At 47.2% G+C, this 17,560-nt stretch overlaps 1 protein-coding gene across 1 annotated transcript; it reads left to right on the forward strand.

Moving 5' to 3' along the window:
• Positions 1–12,886: 12,886 nt before the first annotated feature.
• Positions 12,887–15,806, forward strand: LOC136168935 (uncharacterized protein C7orf50-like). The gene is made up of 2 exons (XM_065936679.1): positions 12,887–12,992; positions 15,224–15,806. The coding sequence occupies exons 1-2, from the start codon at positions 12,975–12,977 to the stop codon at positions 15,572–15,574; spliced, it is 369 nt and encodes a 122-aa protein (XP_065792751.1). The 5' UTR covers positions 12,887–12,974; the 3' UTR covers positions 15,575–15,806.
• The last annotated feature ends 1,754 nt before the right edge of the window (positions 15,807–17,560 follow it).

Here is a 17,560-nt window from a genome sequence, read left to right on the forward strand (position 1 = left end):
TAGTCCCTTTGCCAAAGAGCCACTGAGTAAATAAAAACAGGAATTCAGTGTCTCGGTTTCTCCTGAGGATGATTTTTATTGTTTTTCAGTCACTCAGTCACGTCCGACTCTTAGCTACCCCATGGACCGCAGTACACCAGGCTTCCCTGTCCTTCACTATCTCCCAGAGCTTGCTCAAACTCGTGTCCATTGAGTCACTGATGCCATCCAACCATCTCATCCTCTGTCGCCCCCTTCTCCTCCTGCCCTCAATCTTTCCCAGCATCAGAGTCTTTTCCAGTGAATCAGCTCTTTGCATCAGGTGGCCAAGGTATTGGAGCTTCAGTTTCAGCATCAGTTCTTCCAGTGAATACTCAGGGTTATGATTACCGCTCCCTTAACTGCGCTCTCTGAATCTGCTGATTCTGAGCACACTGACTCATGAGCCCACACGGCGGCTGCCTACACCATCCTGTAGGATTTAACCTACCTCTTACTGGTCCAGCAGGTTAACATTCACAGAAGGAAAAATTTTCTCTCTTTCCCACCCCCATTTGACTCCTAAGCCTCCAGAATGCTTTATCATCTAGAAATTCAAGTTACAAATCTCCTAGGAAGTTCTTTGCAAGTTCAGCTTTAGAAGACCTACTTTCCCACTCTCACTATTTTCTCTAGCAGCCTAGAAATGTGTTCAACCTCCAGCATCTCTTGAGGGGAGCCAGGCAGAGGCAAAAGTGTTCTTTTGTAGAGGAACTTCAGTCACATTGGCTAGTTCCTTAAGGCAGTGGTTTCCAAGGCTGATGTGTAGGCTGGGTTTGGTGGGTGACAAGGATTCTACTAATTTGGGCAAAATGAGAAAAATAAGAACAAGGCAAGCATTTTTCAAAAAGGAATTTATCTAGTTGTCATGGATTCTGAGATTGCGTACTCTTTTTGGGGGGGGGGGTTAAAATGTCTTTTATAATAGTAGGATCATAAAAAGTGATAGTTTTTTTAAAAAGACCTGTATCTGCTCAGTAAAATCAATACAATGTACATTTTTGTTAATTTACAACTTTGTGAAATCCAGAAGTCCAGAGAACAATTGCTCTCATGGATTTCATCAGAGATTTAATATGAGATAATGGTATTTAATGAGACTTAATTAATTGCATTCATCTCACAAGCTAGTAAAGTAATGCTCAAAATTCTCCAAGCCAGGCTTTAGCAATACATGAACCGTGAACTTCCAGATGTTCAAGCTGGTTTTAGAAAAGGCAGAGGAACCAGAGATCAAATTGCCAACATCTGCTGGATCACTGAAAAAGCATGAGATTTCCAGAAAAACATCTATTTCTGCTTTATTGACTACGCCAAAGCCTTTGTGTGGGTCACAATAAACTGTGGAAAATTCTGAAAGAGATAGGACTACCAGAGCACTTGACCTGCCTCTTGAGAAACCTGTATGCAGGTCAGAAAGCAACAGTTAGAACTGGACGTGGAACAACAGACTGGTTCCAAATAAGAAAAGGACTACGTCAAGGCTGTATATTGTCACCCTGCTTATTCAACTTATATGCAGAGTACATCATGAGAAACGCTGGGCTGGATAAAGCACAAACTGGAATCAAGATTACCAGGAGAAATATCAATAACCTCAGATATGCAAATGACACCACCCTTATGGCAGAAAGTGAAGAAGAACTAAAGAGCCTCTTGATGAAAGTGAAAGAGCAGAATGAAAAAGTTGGCTTAAGGCTCAACATTCAGAAAACTAAGATCATGGCATCCAGTCCCATTACTTCATGGCAAATAGATGGGGAAACAGGGGCTGACTTTAGTTTTCTGGGCTCCAAAATCACTGCAGATGGTGACTGCAGCCATGAAATTAAAAGACGCTTACTCCTTGAAAGGAAAGTTATGACCAATCTAGACAGTATATTAAAAAGCAGAGACATTACTTTGTCAACAAAGGTCCATCTAGTCAAGGCTATGGTTTTTCCAGTGGTCATGTATGGATGTGAGAGTTGGACTATATAGAAAGCTGAGCACCGAAGAGCTGATGCTTTTGAACTGTGGTGTTGGAGAAGACTCTTGAGAGTCCCTTGGACTGCAAGGAGATCCAACCAGTCCATCCTAAAGGAGATCAGCCCTGGGTGTTCATTGGAAGGACTGATGTTGAAGCTGAAACTCCAATACTTTGGCCACCTGATGCGAAGAGCTGACTCATTTGAAAAGACCCTGATGCTGGGAAAGATTGAGGGCAGGAGGAGAAGGGGACAACAGAGGATGAGATGGTTGGATGGCATCACCGACTCAATGGACATGGGTTTGGGTAGACTCTGGGAGTTGGTGATAGACAGGGAGGCCACGTGTGCTGCGGTTCATGGGGTTACAAAGAGTCGGACACGACTGAGCGACTGAACTGAATAACATTTCATTCCGATGAGGAAAGTTCTGAATAATCTATCTTTGTACATTCAAAAAGTCAACCTACTTGGAAGCTACCATGGTGTCCTTCAGTAGATGAATAGATAAATAATAGATAAGTTCCGTTTTCTGCAGTCTATCAGAAAATGGAATATTATTCAGTACTAAAAAGAAATGAGCTATCAGGGCATGAAAAGCTATGGGGGAAACTTAAATGCATATTATGAGCTGAAAGAAGTGAATCTGAAAAGTCTCTGTATTCTGGGATTCCAATTATATGACATTCTGGTAAAGGCAAAACTTTGAAGATGATAAAAATAATCGTGGTTGTCAGGGGTTGTAGGCAGGGATAATGACTAGGCAAAGCAGGAGAATTCTTAGTACTCTGTTTGATATGTATCATTTTGATACATATCATTACAATTTTAGCTAAATTCTACAGCACCAAGGGTGAATTCTAATGTCTAAGCTATAGACTTCTAAGCTTAGAGGTCTATAGACTTCTTTTTTAAATATAGAAGTCTATAGACTTCTGGTGATAATGATGTGTCAGTGTAAGTTCATTAATTATAATAAGTGGAACATCTGATCAGGGATATTAATAACTGGGAAGGCTAAGCATGTGGAGGGGCAGAAGGTATATGGAAAATCTCTCTATTTGTCACTCAAGCTTGTTGTGAACCTGAAAATTCATTTAAGAATAAAGTCTTTTTTAAAAAAGTCAACCTATCAAGCAAAATTAATGATTAGTTAGAGCTGCCATGGGGGAGCAGAGATCTCTGGCCAAGACCAGAACATCAGTTTCTTAAGCCTAAAGCTTTAGATCTTCAGAGATCACCTCTCACATAGCTGAGAAAGTTGACTTTGATGGTTTCTAGTCCTGGCCCTACCACTAACTTGACATATAACCTTGAACTAGCCACTTAGTAGTCTGGTCTGTTTCCTCAGGCTGCAAAAAGCCCTTTCCAGATCTGAAATTCTGTAACCTAACAAGTTAATGATCTGCAAGTTCAACATATTAAGAAAAACAGAGTGTTCCTCCTGGGTAAGGGGTCAACGCTGGGAAAATTCACACTAATTATAGAAAGCAGCAATATACTCAGTGAAACTAAAAACTGGAAACATACAGTTTTTCTTATTGCCCTAAATGGTCATGACTTACAAGTTGTTATTCTAGAGTGGTTTGGTATTGAGAGGAAAACTAAGACATTCCTACCCCATCCCTTCCCCTCTCCCCATTCACTGACTTCTAGTAAGTGAGAAATCCCATGGACAGAGGGGCCTGGCAGGCTACAGTCCATGGGGTCACAAACAGTCAGACATGCATGCATGTTAAGTCACTTCAGTCATGTCCAACTCTTTGCAACCCCAGGGACTGTAGCCTGACAGGCTCCTCTGTCTGGGATTCTCCAGGCAAAAATACTGCAGTGGGTTGCCATGCCCTCCTCCAGGAGATCTACCCGACTCAGGGATTGAACCGGAATTTTCTGTGTCTCCTGCATTGCAGGCAGATTCTTTACCACTGAGCCACCTGATAATCCTGAAGAGTCAGACAGGACTTAGCAACTACAACAAAATAAGTGAAACATTGTTCTCAAATGGCAGTGGATCCAAATACAGAGAGTCACTGCCTTTTAGTGGACACACAGCATGGGGCTCACCTCTAGATTCAGAGATTTCAACTCAATTGCCCAGCAGCTGCAAGAATCGTTGCGGCTGGAGGGGCCGTAAATAGCTGGCCGTTTCACTTCCTTTACTGTGCGATGGGGATGTTGACACTTGAAGTCACATGGTGGGGCCCAGGGCTTTTTGTCTCAAGTCCAGGGACCATCCCCCTGCATCACATGGCAGCTTCATATGGTTGCACAAACTCTGCCTATTTCTGTAAACATCTTGAGCGCTGCGGAACTACCTTTGGCAGGAAAAGAAAGATACCTCTCCACGTCAATTGGTCTCCCACTGGAACAGGAGGAGGATGCCTCAGACACAGCCATGTGACCTGTGGACTTGAAAAATATTCACAACCTAAAAGTTGAGAGTTATGTTTATTCAGAGGGAATTTTTAGGACTTCAGATCCAGGAGACAGCATCTCAAGTAGCCCCAAGAGAACTGCTCTGAGGAGGCAAGGAAGGAGCCAGGTTGCATAGAAGTTCTGCAACAAAGGGCAGTAGTCTGAACATCAAAAGATTGTCGTGAATTAAAGGAAAACCAATCTGCCAATGCAGGAGATGCAGAAGATTCAAGTTCTATCCCTGGGTAGGGAAGATCCCCTGAAGGAGGAAATGGCCACCCACTCCAGTATTCTTGCCTGGGAAATCCCATGGACAGAGGAACCTGACAGGCTACATTCCACGGGGTTGCAGAGTCAGATCCAACAGAGCGCGCACACACACACACACACACACAGAGAGAGAGAGAGAGAAAGAGAGAGAGCAGCAAAATACCAGATATCTCAAGTTAGGGAATTTAGTGCTTTCCTATGTATGGTAAAAAAAATCAAGGGTTTCTGTTGGAGAAGGAAATGGCAACCCACTCCAGTATTCTTGCCTGGAGAATCCCATGGACAGAGGAACCTGGTGGGCTATAGTTCATGGAGTCACAAAGAGATGGACACGACTGACCAACTAACACACACACACACACAAGTCTCTGTTCACTTAACTCATTCCCGGGATACGCACCTATGTAGGATATTCCCTGTATGTCACCTATCTGGGGCCAGTAAACTGTGTTTTCCCATCCTGAGTTTCCTCAGGGCTCACCATGGGGAGTGGCTGCAGTCTGATGGCTGCTAGATGGCAGGTATTCTTTCCTTCCTGAGTTCCCTCTGGACTCACCAGCTTACCATCCATAATGCTTACAATTGCTGATGACTGTGACATCCTTTGTTTACTGATATGGCAGGAATTATTCCTTTCTTAGGCCTGATAAGGCTAACACAGAGGGAGAAGGTCATGGAACATGAAGGTAGAGATGGGATGCGCCAGGATGCCCGGCAAACCACCAGACACTAGGAGAGCAGCAGGTAACAGCTTCTCCCTCAAAGTTCTCAGAAGGGCCCAATGCTGCCGACCCCATCTTGAACTTCAGAACTCCAGAATGATGAGACAATACATTTTTGTCATTTAAGCCACTCAGTTTGTGGTACTTTGTTATGGCAGTGCTACCAAATTCATAACAGATTTTGCAGAGCTTTCTCCATCAAACACCTTCCAGTTGTCAAATAGACTTTGATTTTGCAGGACCAAATGAAGCTGCCTTTTCTCCAAAGTATCCAATGACTGTGAAATTTCAAAATATGGAATGGTTGTGTGTACTTAGAATTTCAGAATCATTCTTTGCAGGACTTCCCTGGTGGCCCAATGGCTACCAAGTGCTCCCAGGCTCAGCACTCCCAATGCAGGGGCTTAGGTTCAATCCCTGGTCAGGAAACTAGATTCCCACATGCTTCAACTAAGGGTTTGAATGCCTCAACTAAAGATCCTGCATGCCTCAATGAACATCAAAGATCCCATGTGCTGAAACTAAGACACAGAGCAGCCAAATAAATAAATAAAAATAAATATTTTCTAGAAAAGAATCATCAGTTGGAAGAAACATAATCTAATGCAGAATGAGTAGGAATCCTTCTACAGTATCTCCTTCAGCCAAGGGCAGAAAAGAATGCTGTATCCTAGGATTCCCCTGGTGGTCCAGTGGTTAAGAATCCATCTGGCAATATAGGGACACAGGTTTGATCCCTGATCTGGGAAGATCCCACATGTCCCAACTGAGCCAGTGAGCCATAACTACTGAGCCCAATCTCTAGAGCCAGTGCTCCACAACAAGAGAGCCCACCACAATGAGAAGCCCACACACTGCAATGAAGAGTAACTTCCACTTTCCACAACTAGAGAAAGCCCGCGCACAGCAACAAAGACCCAGCACGGCCAAAAGAAAGAAAAGAAAGAGAACTTGCTCAGTTGTGTCCGACTGTTCGCGACCCCATGGACTGTAGCTGACCAGGCTCCTCTGTCCACTAGATTTTCCAGACAAGAATAGTGGAGTGGGTTGCCATTTCCTTCTCCAGGGAATCTTCCCGATCAAAAATAATAAATAAGTAAAATTAAAAAAAAAAAAAAAAAAAGACTTCTATATCCCTAGGTCACAAAAAAGGCAGGACAGTCCAGATGATATATTCTGCAATAGAATAGAGATGTAGCCTTAGAACTCAGCAAAGGATCAGCACACTCAACCACCTTCCATACCTGAAGCTACAGGGGAGCTCCTTATGAACCTTAAATGAGGTAACTGGGGTTGCCATCCATGAGATTGACTCTATGATCACGTATAAGGGACTAAAGCGGAGACAATCAAAGTCTCCCAAGCAAAGCAAAAGGTACAGCAGGAAGAAAACGCTTCCTGTCCAAGTGCTATACAGGGAAGGATGAGTTTTAGTCACCAACTTTAAGCAGTTCCTGTTTCAAAGCGCTATTTTTCCAGCTAGGATGGTTTACTTGGGATCAGCAGAGAATTGCAATTCAGAGTCAGCCACCATGGTGAGCTATATGCAAGTCCCCACATGGCAAGGGGAAGGAGATAATATTTTACGGAGAAGAAAAGGAAGTTGGGGGGTTTCCCTGGTGGCTCAGTCAATAAAGAATCCTCCTGCAATGCAGGAGGTCTGGGTTTGACCCCTGGGTCTAGAAGACTCCCCTGGAGAAGGAAATGGGGAACGGGCGGTACGGTAGTCTTCGCTGGGCTAGTATAAACAAAGGGTCCTTGGCTTTTCATTGGCTGAGTCCTTGCCAGGAAAGATGGGTCTTTTCTTTTGTTGGGCTCTGCTGTTCTTGCAGGGTGTGAGAGCGCCCCCTGCTGGTCTCCCAACTCTATTTAACTGAGGTATTTATTATGAGTAACTTTTTACATCTCTTAGGAATGTACTCAAGGAACGTGACAGACTACGCATTTCTAATTCCGCTGGCAAGACCCTCTCTGTTATAAGCTGAATGCATCAGGCTGTCGTAGCTGGCTGCCATTAACCATTCATCCAAATCCCCATGCTAATTAGCAGCACATGGGACTACAGTGTGGTTTTTGCTGTACATTAGCGACTTCACTTTCACTTTTCACTTTCATACATTGGAGAAGGAAATGGCAACCCACTCCAGTGTTCTTGCCTGGAGAATCCCAGGGACAGGGGAGCCTGGTGGGCTGCCGTCTACGGGGTCGCACGGAGTCGGACACGACTGAAGCGACTTAGCAGCAGCAGCAGCAGAGAAATGCACTTGATTGCATCCAGCCTCAAACTGGCTGCCCCAAAACTAGGATTCCTCAAACTAAATCCTCAACAAATGAGCTTCTGATTGTGATTTCATTCATTGTCTGAGGGAGACTACACAGATAACACTCAAGGATTTAGTTTGGTGAGCTTTATTCTTTACTGCACGAGGATCAGGAAGCATTCTTTAAATTTCCTTTGCACACTTCCTAGTTCATATAAATGAGTTTCTCAGCCATTATGATCAGAGGGTAACAATAAAAAGAGTGATTCTTTGAGACTCCAATGTATCACACACCCCCCCCCCCCAAATAAAACACAATTGTGGAGAACTTCAGCTACCAGCTGTGATGGAACCAGTACAGAATAAGCCCTCCTATGGTAAACAACAGTAAAGCTGGAGTCAAAAATATGAGCAACTCTTTTTAGGCATTAGACCACAGTAGGAGGCAGACTATTGTCCTGGAGAGAAGGGACACACCTGGGGTTGAGCCCCAGGACCACTCTGTCTCCCTGGGGTGTAGTCAGCTGACACCTCAAGTAGCTGAGGAAGCAGATATCAGATCTAGGAACAGGTGGAGTGACGAATTTCAGAGCATGGGCAGACATTTGTGTGGTCCTCTACCAAGTAGGGAAGATGTGGAGCAAGTGGAATTAGAATCAGTTGCGTGTGGAAGGGTGAAATGGCGCAAACACTCTGGAAAACTGTATTTTATCAAGTTACACATACACTGGCTATATGCCTCAGCATTTTCATAATAACAGAAACATGGAAAAAATCGTATCCCAAATATCCCCATCAGCAGAATGAATTAAGATCACAAAATATTCATAAGTTGTATTAATACTTTTATACATCAGTAGTAAGAATGAAGGAACTAGAGTCACAAATAACAGCATGGATGAATCTCACATAATATTGAGCAAAAGACGCCAGACACAAGAGCAAACTGTATAACACTTTTTTTTTTTAAATACAAACTTTTATTTTTTAAAAAACAAAAATTATGTTGAGAGATGCATGGGTTTTGGTGGTAAACCTTTACAGTGGTCCCCCTTATCTGTGGGGATAGTTTCCAAGACCACCAGTGAATGCCTAAAGTTTCAGACAGTGCCAAAGTATATAGCAGGGTTTTTTTTCTACACATACATACCTATGATAAAGATTAAACTATAAATTAGGCACAGTAATAGATTGACAACAATAATAGTAGAACAATTATAACAATCTACTGTAATAAAAGCTATATGAATATGGTCTTTCTCTCTCAAAATATCTTATTGTACAAATGTAATGCCTTTCCCATCATAACTAAGCAGTTCTTGGGCACATCTCAAACATTTACAGTTTGAGATGTGACAGCAAACTAGCAGGAGTTTCTTTTTCCTTCTTACAATTTTACAGATAGAAGAGTCATTCTTACCAAAGATCTTAGTAACCTGTGTATTTTTTGTTTGTTTGTTTATTAAGAACTTTCACATTTTCACTTAAAGGAAGCACTTAATGGCTCTTCTTTGTCATATCTGAATTGCCAGCATCACTACTCTGCTGTCTTGAGGCCATTACTGAGTAAAATTAGGGCCACTTGAACACTGAGCACTTTGATGCCTGGACAATTAATCTAATCAATCAAGACAGTAAGTAGCTAAATGGGTGGGGTACACTGGAAAGCGATGAATCTTGGCACCAGCTGGATACAGCAGGTGGTTCGACATTTCAACGCCCCACTCTGAACACAGCACAATTTAAAACTTATGAATTATTTACTTGTGGAATTTTCCATGTAATATTTTTAGACTGCATCTGACCCCCGATAGCTGAGATCTTGTAAAGTGAAACCATGGATAAGGGGAGACTACTATACAAGCAATTAAAGATTACTTTTTTTTTTTTTTTTTTTTAAGGCTTTACTTTGGGAAAGGGAGCAAGTGGGCTTCCGGGAGGCTAGCGAAGCTCTATTTCTTAACCTGGGAGGTGCTTTTTAAGGAATGATTTTGACAAACTAATAAACTGTATATCTCTGTTTTGTGCCTTTTTCTAGAGGTGTGCTCTATTTCACAATTAAACTGTTGGAAGGGAGGAAGGAAGGGAAATCCTCACTCAGGATAATTTGAGGTGTCCAAGAAGCCAGGATCTGCCCCCAGGTCCATACATCACCCGCAGCATGAAGCCCCGGCCAGGGGAGACCCTTCTCTGGTCGCCAGATCCTCTGGCACAAGCTGTCTAGAAAGTAAAATGCCTAGAATGGCGCTTGGAAGCGCAGCACTCTGGGCAGCCAATCAGCGGCTTCCAATCACCTGCGCCTGCGCATAGGTGCCTGCGGGAGACTCGGTTACGCCTGCGCAGTCTGCGCTGCTGGGCTTTAACTCCAGTCCAGGAGCTGCTGGAGCCAGGGAATCGTTGGCAGCTTCCCTGTGGGTAAAGTATTAATACTTGGCCAGGAGGTGAAGTCGCATGTCCGCTGAACCGAGTTGCAGGCTACTAAAGGGATAGCCATGTTTAGTTCCAGAAATGTTGTTCTGACTTATGCTGTGCTTAGCCACTGTCGTGTTCGACTCTTTGCGGTCCCTGGACTGTAGCCCGCCTGGCTCCTCTGTCCATGGGGATTCTCCAGGCAAGAATACTAGAGTGGGTTGCCATGCCCTTCTCCATGGGATCTTCCCAATCCAGGGGTCGAACCCAGGTCTCCTGAATTGCAGGCGGATTCTTTACTGTCTGAGCCACCAGGAATCTAACATAGGGATCAGCAAACCTATAGAGGATAGACAGTAAATAGTTTAGGCTCTGTGGGCCAAGAGGGAAAATCTCCTATGTTACACAGGTATTTTAGTAACAAGAGAAAAACTTATCTACAGCTTTAAAAATGGACATAATTCAAAATAAAGCAATAATGATTAAAAGTTTTAAAGGAATAGGCCTACTAATTAAAATAGAATTGTAGTTTGAGGCTGGGGTGTGGAGGATAATATTTTCTTAATTGTGGTTCATAATTAAGTTTGAACAAACGCCAGGAGATAGTGAAGGACAGGGAAGCCTGGAGTGTTACAGTCCATGAGGTCACGAAGAGTCAGACATGACTGAGTGACTGAACAACAATAATCATTAAAACTCAAATATGATGTTCATCTGTAAATGCAGATCTACAGTGAGATTTTTACCCACTTCCTTTCTAAAGTGTCTTTTCACACAGATATGTAATGCCAGATATAATCTGAGATGATTTCAGTAGACCATATTCATCACCAGAAAATGGGCTTCCCTAGTGGCTGTTTGTTCCCCAGGTTGGTAGGTGCCCAATATGCTACCGGAGATCAGTGGAGAAATAACTCCAGAAAGAAAGAAAGGACAGAGCCAAAGCAAAAACAACACCCAGTTGCGGATGTGACTGGTGATAGAAGCAAGGTCTGATGCTGTAAAGAGCAATATTGCATAAGCAAGCAAACAAAGTTGCTCAGTCGTGTCCGACTCTTTGCGACCCCATGGGCTGTGGCCTATCAGGCTCCTCTGTCCATGGGATTTTCCAGGCAAGGGTACTGGAGTGGGTTGCCATTTTCTTCTTCAGGGGATCTTCCCGACCCAGGGATCAAACCCAGGTCTCCCACATTGCAAGCAGACACTTTACCCTCTCAGCCACCAGGGAATATTGCATAGGAACCTGGAATATTAAGTCCATGAATCAAGGCAAATTGAAAGTGGTCAAACAGGAGATTGTAAGAGTGAACGTTGACATTCTAGGAATCAGTGAACTAAAATAAACAATAAGTGAACTCCTTATTGCCAAATTCAGACTTAAATTGAAGAAAGTGGGGAAAACCACTAAACCATTCAGGTATGACCTAAATCAAATCTCTTATGATTATACTGTGGAAGTGAGAAATAGATTTAGGGACTAAATCTGATAGACAGAGTGCCTGATGAACTATGGACAGAGGACATGACATTGTACAGGAGACAGGGATCAAGACCATCCCCAAGAAAAAGAAATGCAAAAAGGCAAAATGGCTGTCTGAGGAGGCCTTACAAATAGCTGTGAAAAGAAGAGAAGCAATAAGCAAACGAGAAAAGGAAAGAAAAATCCATTTGAATGCAGAGTTCCAAAGAATGGCAAGGAGAGATAAGAAAGGCTTCCTCAGTGATCAATGCAAAGAAATAGAGGAAAATAATAGAATGGGAAAGACTATAGATCCCTTCAAGAAAATTAGAGATACCAAGGAAACATTTCATGCAAAGATGGGCTCAATAAAGGACAGAAATGGTATGAATGTAACAGAAGCAGAAGATATTAAGAAGAGGTAGCAAGAATACACAGAAGAACTGTACAAAAAAGATCTTCACGACCCAGATAATCACGATGGTGTGATCACTCAACTAGAGCGAGACATCCCAGAATGTGAGGTCATGGGCCTTAGGAAGTATCACTACAAACAAAGCTAGTGGAGGTGATAAAATTCCAGTTGAGCTATTTCAAATCCTAAAAGATGATGCTGTGAAAGTGCTGCACTCAATATGCCAGGAAACTTGGAAAATTCAGCAGTGGCCACAAGACTGGAAAAGGTCAGTTTTCATTCCAATCCCAAAGAAAGGCAATGCCAAAGAATGCTCAAACTACTGCACAATTGCACTTATCTCACACACTAGCAAAGTAATGCTCAAAATTCTCCAAGCCAGGCTTTAGCAATACATGAACTGTGAACTTCCAGATGTTCAAGCTGGTTTTAGAAAAGGCAGAGGAACCAGAGATCAAATTGCCAACATCCGCTAGATCATCGAAGAAACAAGAGAGCTCCAGAACAACATCTATTTCTGCTTTATTTATTATGCCAAAGCCATTGACGGTGTGGATCACAACAAACTGTGGAACATTCTGAAAGAGATGGGAATACCAGACTACCTGATCTGCCTCTTGAGAAATCTGTATGCAGGTCAGGAAGCAACAGTTAGAACTGAACATGGAACAACAGACTGGTTCCAAATAGGAAAAGGACTACGTCAAGGCTGTATATTGTCACCGTGCCTATTTAACTTATATGTAGAGTACATCATGAGAAACGCTGGGCTGGATAAAGCACAAACTGGAATCAAGATTGCCAGGAGAAATATCAATAAACTCAGATATGCAAATGACACCACCCAATGGCAGAAAGCGAATAAGAACTAAAGAGCCTCTTGATAAAAGTGAAAGAGCAGAGTGAAAAAGTTGGCTTAAGGCTCAACATTCAGCCTCCCCTCCGGGACCTGAGCCCCTGTCCTTGTTCCCCAGCTGGGCCCAGAAGCACGAGGACTGGAGGTTCCAGAAGACGAGGCAGACCTGGCTGCTACTGCACATGTATGACCGTGACCAGGTGGGGCTCCTCCCCCTGGGGCAGGGAGGCCTTTGCACATGTGGGGGGGGGGACACGTCTGTGCACACTTGGGAAGTGGGGGGACACGTCTGTGCACACTCGGGGTGGGGGGACACGTCTGTGCACACTCGGGGGGTGGGGGGACACGTCTGTGCACACTCGGGGGGTGGGGGGACACGTCTGTGCACACTCGGGGGTGGGGGGGACACGTCTGTGCACACTCGGGGGGTGGGGGGACACGTCTGCACACTCGGGGGGTGGGGGGACACGTCTGTGCACACTCGGGGGTTGGGGGGACACGTCTGTGCACACACGGGGGGTGGGGGGACACGTCTGTGCACACTAGGGGATGGGGGGACGTCTGCACACTCAGGTGGGGGGACACATCTGTGCACACTCGGGGGGTGGGGGGACACGTCTGTGCACACTAGGGGATGGGGGGACGTCTGCACACTCGGGTGGGGGGACACGTCTGCACACTCGGGGGTTGGGGGGACACGTCTGTGCACACTCGGGGGGTGGGGGACACGTCTGCACACTCGGGGGGTGGGGGGACACGACTGTGCACACTCGGGGGTTGGGGGGACACGTCTGTGCACACACGGGGGGTGGGGGGACGTCTGCACACGGGGGGTGGGGGGACACGTCTGTGCACACTCGGGGGGTGGGGGGAGGCCTCTGCACAGTTGAGTGGCAGAGGGTGCGGTCGGGTCTCCTCATGATGGAGGGGAAGGACCGGCTGGCAGTGCCTGCTTGGGCCACACTGGACTCGGCCTCCCTCCAGGTGCGGGGAAGTCCTCCCCCTCCCGTGGCCTGTGTTAGGAGGACAAGGAATTATGGAGCTCATGGAGGCCGCGTGGGAGAACCCCACTGAGCCCTCCGTCTTCCAGAGATGAAACTGGGCCCAGAGGGAGGGCCCCTGGGGGTCAGGGAGCAGAAGCCCTGCCGGCTTTGCCCAGCGGCTGGACTCAGCCACGGGGCTCCCGGCTCTGGGGCCGCCACTCCAGAAAAGCCACCGTCCACGTGCTTGGAGGTCTTGCCCACTCTGCCCCGCCACGGCTCCTCCGCTGTGTCCGGGAGACGCCGTCAGACCTGGCGGTGCGCCTCTCTGACGATGGGGCGTCCACCAGACAACGGTTCCACCGTCTGTGCGGGGTCTGTGCAGAACCGCGCTTGCCGGGGACCTGCCCTGTCTCCTCTCTGACCTGACCCGCCCGGCCCGGCGTGCTCAGAGGACAGTTGCGTGGCTCCTGTGTGCCCGGCGTGGTGGGCTGGGCGTGGCCGGTTCGCAGAGGCTTGACGTTGATGTCAGTCGTGTGACTCGGGTGGCTGTCAGGTTTGTTCCTGTGACGTCACTCCTGAGTCCTTCAGTGACCAGCACGTGCCTGGGGGCCGCCTGGAGCTGGGCAGCTGCCTCCTGTCTCACGCTCGCTGCGCCTCAGTGACCCTGTCCGGGGCTTTTCTGTTTCCTTCTGCTGCTGCCCTACCGTGTACTGCGAGTTTCGCATCAGCCTAGACTCGCCCGTTTCCCTGGACGGGCTGTAATCCATTCCTTTGGGGCCGTCATATCCATTGGGACAATTGTCAGAGTCATCCCAGTTAGGAGGGACTCCCCCGGTGGGGACGTCGAGGGCCGCCTCTGCGTGCACAGGACAGGGTGGGGGCTCTTCCATGGAGGAGGCCATGCGCTGCGGGGCCGGACGCGGGGCGCAGAGGCCGGAAACGCCAGCCCGCGCCCCTTCCCCACAGCCCTCCCCACTGGGCCGCGCGGGGCACCCGCCTCTTCTCAGGTTCTGGAGTCTGCAGGGCGCCAGCCACTTCTGACTTGGACCCCAGCCCCTGTTTCAGCCCCGCCCTTGCTCCTGCTTCTGGGAGGGCTGCGCAGCCAGCCCGGAAGGAGGGTCTGGGGGTCGGGAGGGGCTGAGCAGGACTCCCGGGTCTCAGCCTGAGCTTCCCCTTCTTGAGACCCGGCATTCTCATCCATCTCTGACCCAGAACACTGTCACCTCTTCATGGATTCTCTTTGTCCCAAGAGACTTCTCTCTAAAAACGATCTGCCTACTGTTCGCGGCGTTTCAGGAGGGCCGACTTCTGCCAGCCCCTGGAGCATAAGGAGAGCCTGTGCGGGGGCCGGGGGTGCCGTCTGGGAGCAGCTCCTCGGGGTGAGCCCTGGACACCCGCTGTCTCCGAGCACCACCCACCAACCCTGACCACCTTCCCGCCCCTTCCAGGTCCCTGACGAGCACTTCCCCGCCCTGCTGGCCTACCTGGAGGGGCTCAGGGGCCGCGCCCGCGAGCTGACGGTGCAGAAGGCGGAGGCCCTGATGCGGGAGCTGGACCAGGCGGGCGCCTGCGCCCTGCCGCCCGGGGGGACCCAGCGTGCCCGGCAGGTGCTGCAGCTGCTCTCCCAGCGGGCAGCTCGGGGGCGCCTGGGCCCCGTGGACCCCAGCGAGGGCAAGGGCCCTGGGTCTTCTGGGTCCTGCACCCCGAAGGGCCTGCCTCTCTCTCCTGACTCCTCGACCAGGAACTCTTCAGAGGAGAAGACGAGTTACCTCCTCCATGGTAGAACGCGGTCACTCTGAAATGACCTGGCCTCCCGGTGGCCTGCAGGCTCCCACAGAAGCTGCTGCTTGTGGGAAACGTCTTGTTTTTCTACCAGGACTATGCTAGAGGTCAGAGCTGGCCTTTCCTGCCAGCTGCAGCCCATCCACGTGGGGGCGTGGCCCCCTCCTTCAGCTGACGGTCCCTCCCATGAGTCTTCGAGGCCACCTGCCTGCCTTCGCTGATGGCCGGGCTGAGGTTCATCCATCGCACCTCCCCCTGGCTGTATTTTCAATAAAAAAACAGGCCCCTGGGGGCCGTGGTTCAAAAAAAAAAAAAAAAAGGCTCAACATTCAGAAAACTAAGATCATGACATCTGGTCCTATCACTTCCTGGCAAGTAGATGGGGAAACAGTGGCTGACTTCATTTTTTTGGTCTCCAAAATTACTGCAGATGGTGACTGCAGCCATGAAATTAAAAGATGCTTGCTCCTTGAAAGGAAAGTTATGACCAACCTAGACAGTATATTAAAAAGCAGAGACATTACTTTGTCAACAAAGGTCTGTCTAGTCAAGGCTATAGTTTTTCCAGTGGTCATGTATGGATGTGAGAGTTGGACTATATAGAAAGCTGAGCTCTGAAGAATTGATGCTTTTGAACTGTAGTGTTGGAGGAGACTCTTGAGAGTCCCTTGGACTGCAAGGAGATCCAACCAGTCCATCCTAAAGGAGATCAGCCCTGGGTGTTCATTGGAAGGACTGATGTTGAAGCTGAAACTCCAATACTTTGACCACCTGATGTGAAAGGCTGACTCATTTGAAAAGACCCTGATGCTGGGAGGGATTGGGGGTAGGAGGAGAAGGGGACAACAGAGGATGAGATGGCTGGATGGTATCACCGACTTAATGGACATGAGTTTGGGTAAACTCTGGGAGTTGGTGATGGACAGGGAGGCCTGGCGTGCTGCAGTCCATGGATCGCAAAGAGTCGGACACAACTGAGCGACTGAACTGAACTGAACTGAGTGGCTCAATCAGTAAGAAATCTGCCTGCAATGCTGGTGGACCAGGGTTCAATCACTGGGTTGGGACTGTCCCCTGGAGAAGGAAATGGCAACCCACTCCAGTATTCCTGCCTGGAGAATCCCATGGACAGAGGAGCCTGGTGAGCTACAGTCCACAGGGTCGGCTATAGCCCATAGAGTCTCAGGAGAGTCCAACACGCCTTGGTAACTTAACTATCACCAGAAAGGTATGTGTAGAATTGTTAGCTTCTTCTCTTGATATCTGCTTTTAGCAGGTCATCGCATTGCAGATTAATGAATTCCAGTTGGAGATTAAGTGGAAAGTCCTGAATAACAGAGTTAAGTTGATTATGAAATAATGGAAATTTCCTCTGCATTTGCATCAAAGTCTGAAAAAGTATGCTGGAACTGCAGTTTGAGGTTGAAAATTTGTGTGGAAATGGAAATCTGGATTCTTACTTTAACCTTTGACAGCATGGAAAGCATATAAGCAAAGTGGCTTTACTTGTGGCTCAGACAATGTTAATTGTTATGGAAATAATTTCGCTGTATTATAAATTTTGCTGTTTTGCTTTGTAATTTTAAGTTGAAATCATTAAGAAACATCATCGTCTATATTATTTCTGTAAAGTGGCAGAGGTCGTCCCGTATTGAGGACAGAGTTGGGTGAAGAAATAGCAAAGTGTAGACTCCCGAAAAGAGGACGATCCACAACTAAGGCCTCACCTATCTCCCAGGTCCCTCAGGGCACTCGCAATGCACGCTGGGACTTGTAGTTCTGGCGTGTGAGGCCTTGCGCGCGCAACCCCCACCTCCGGTGATCGCCTCTCTAGGCCGCGCGCCGCTGTTCCCGGAAGCTGTACAGGTTAAAGTTTCAACGCTTCCTCGCCCCTCCTCTTAGTCCCGCAGACTGCCAATCCGCAGAGCCAATCGATGGCCTGACTGGTGCTCCCTTTTACTTGATTGGCTTAGAGTTTTGCAGCCGCCCAGACAAACTTGACG

The sequence above is a fragment of the Muntiacus reevesi genome, chromosome 5 (genome assembly GCF_963930625.1).
Source record: "Muntiacus reevesi chromosome 5, mMunRee1.1, whole genome shotgun sequence".
NCBI lineage: Eukaryota > Metazoa > Chordata > Mammalia > Artiodactyla > Cervidae > Muntiacus > Muntiacus reevesi.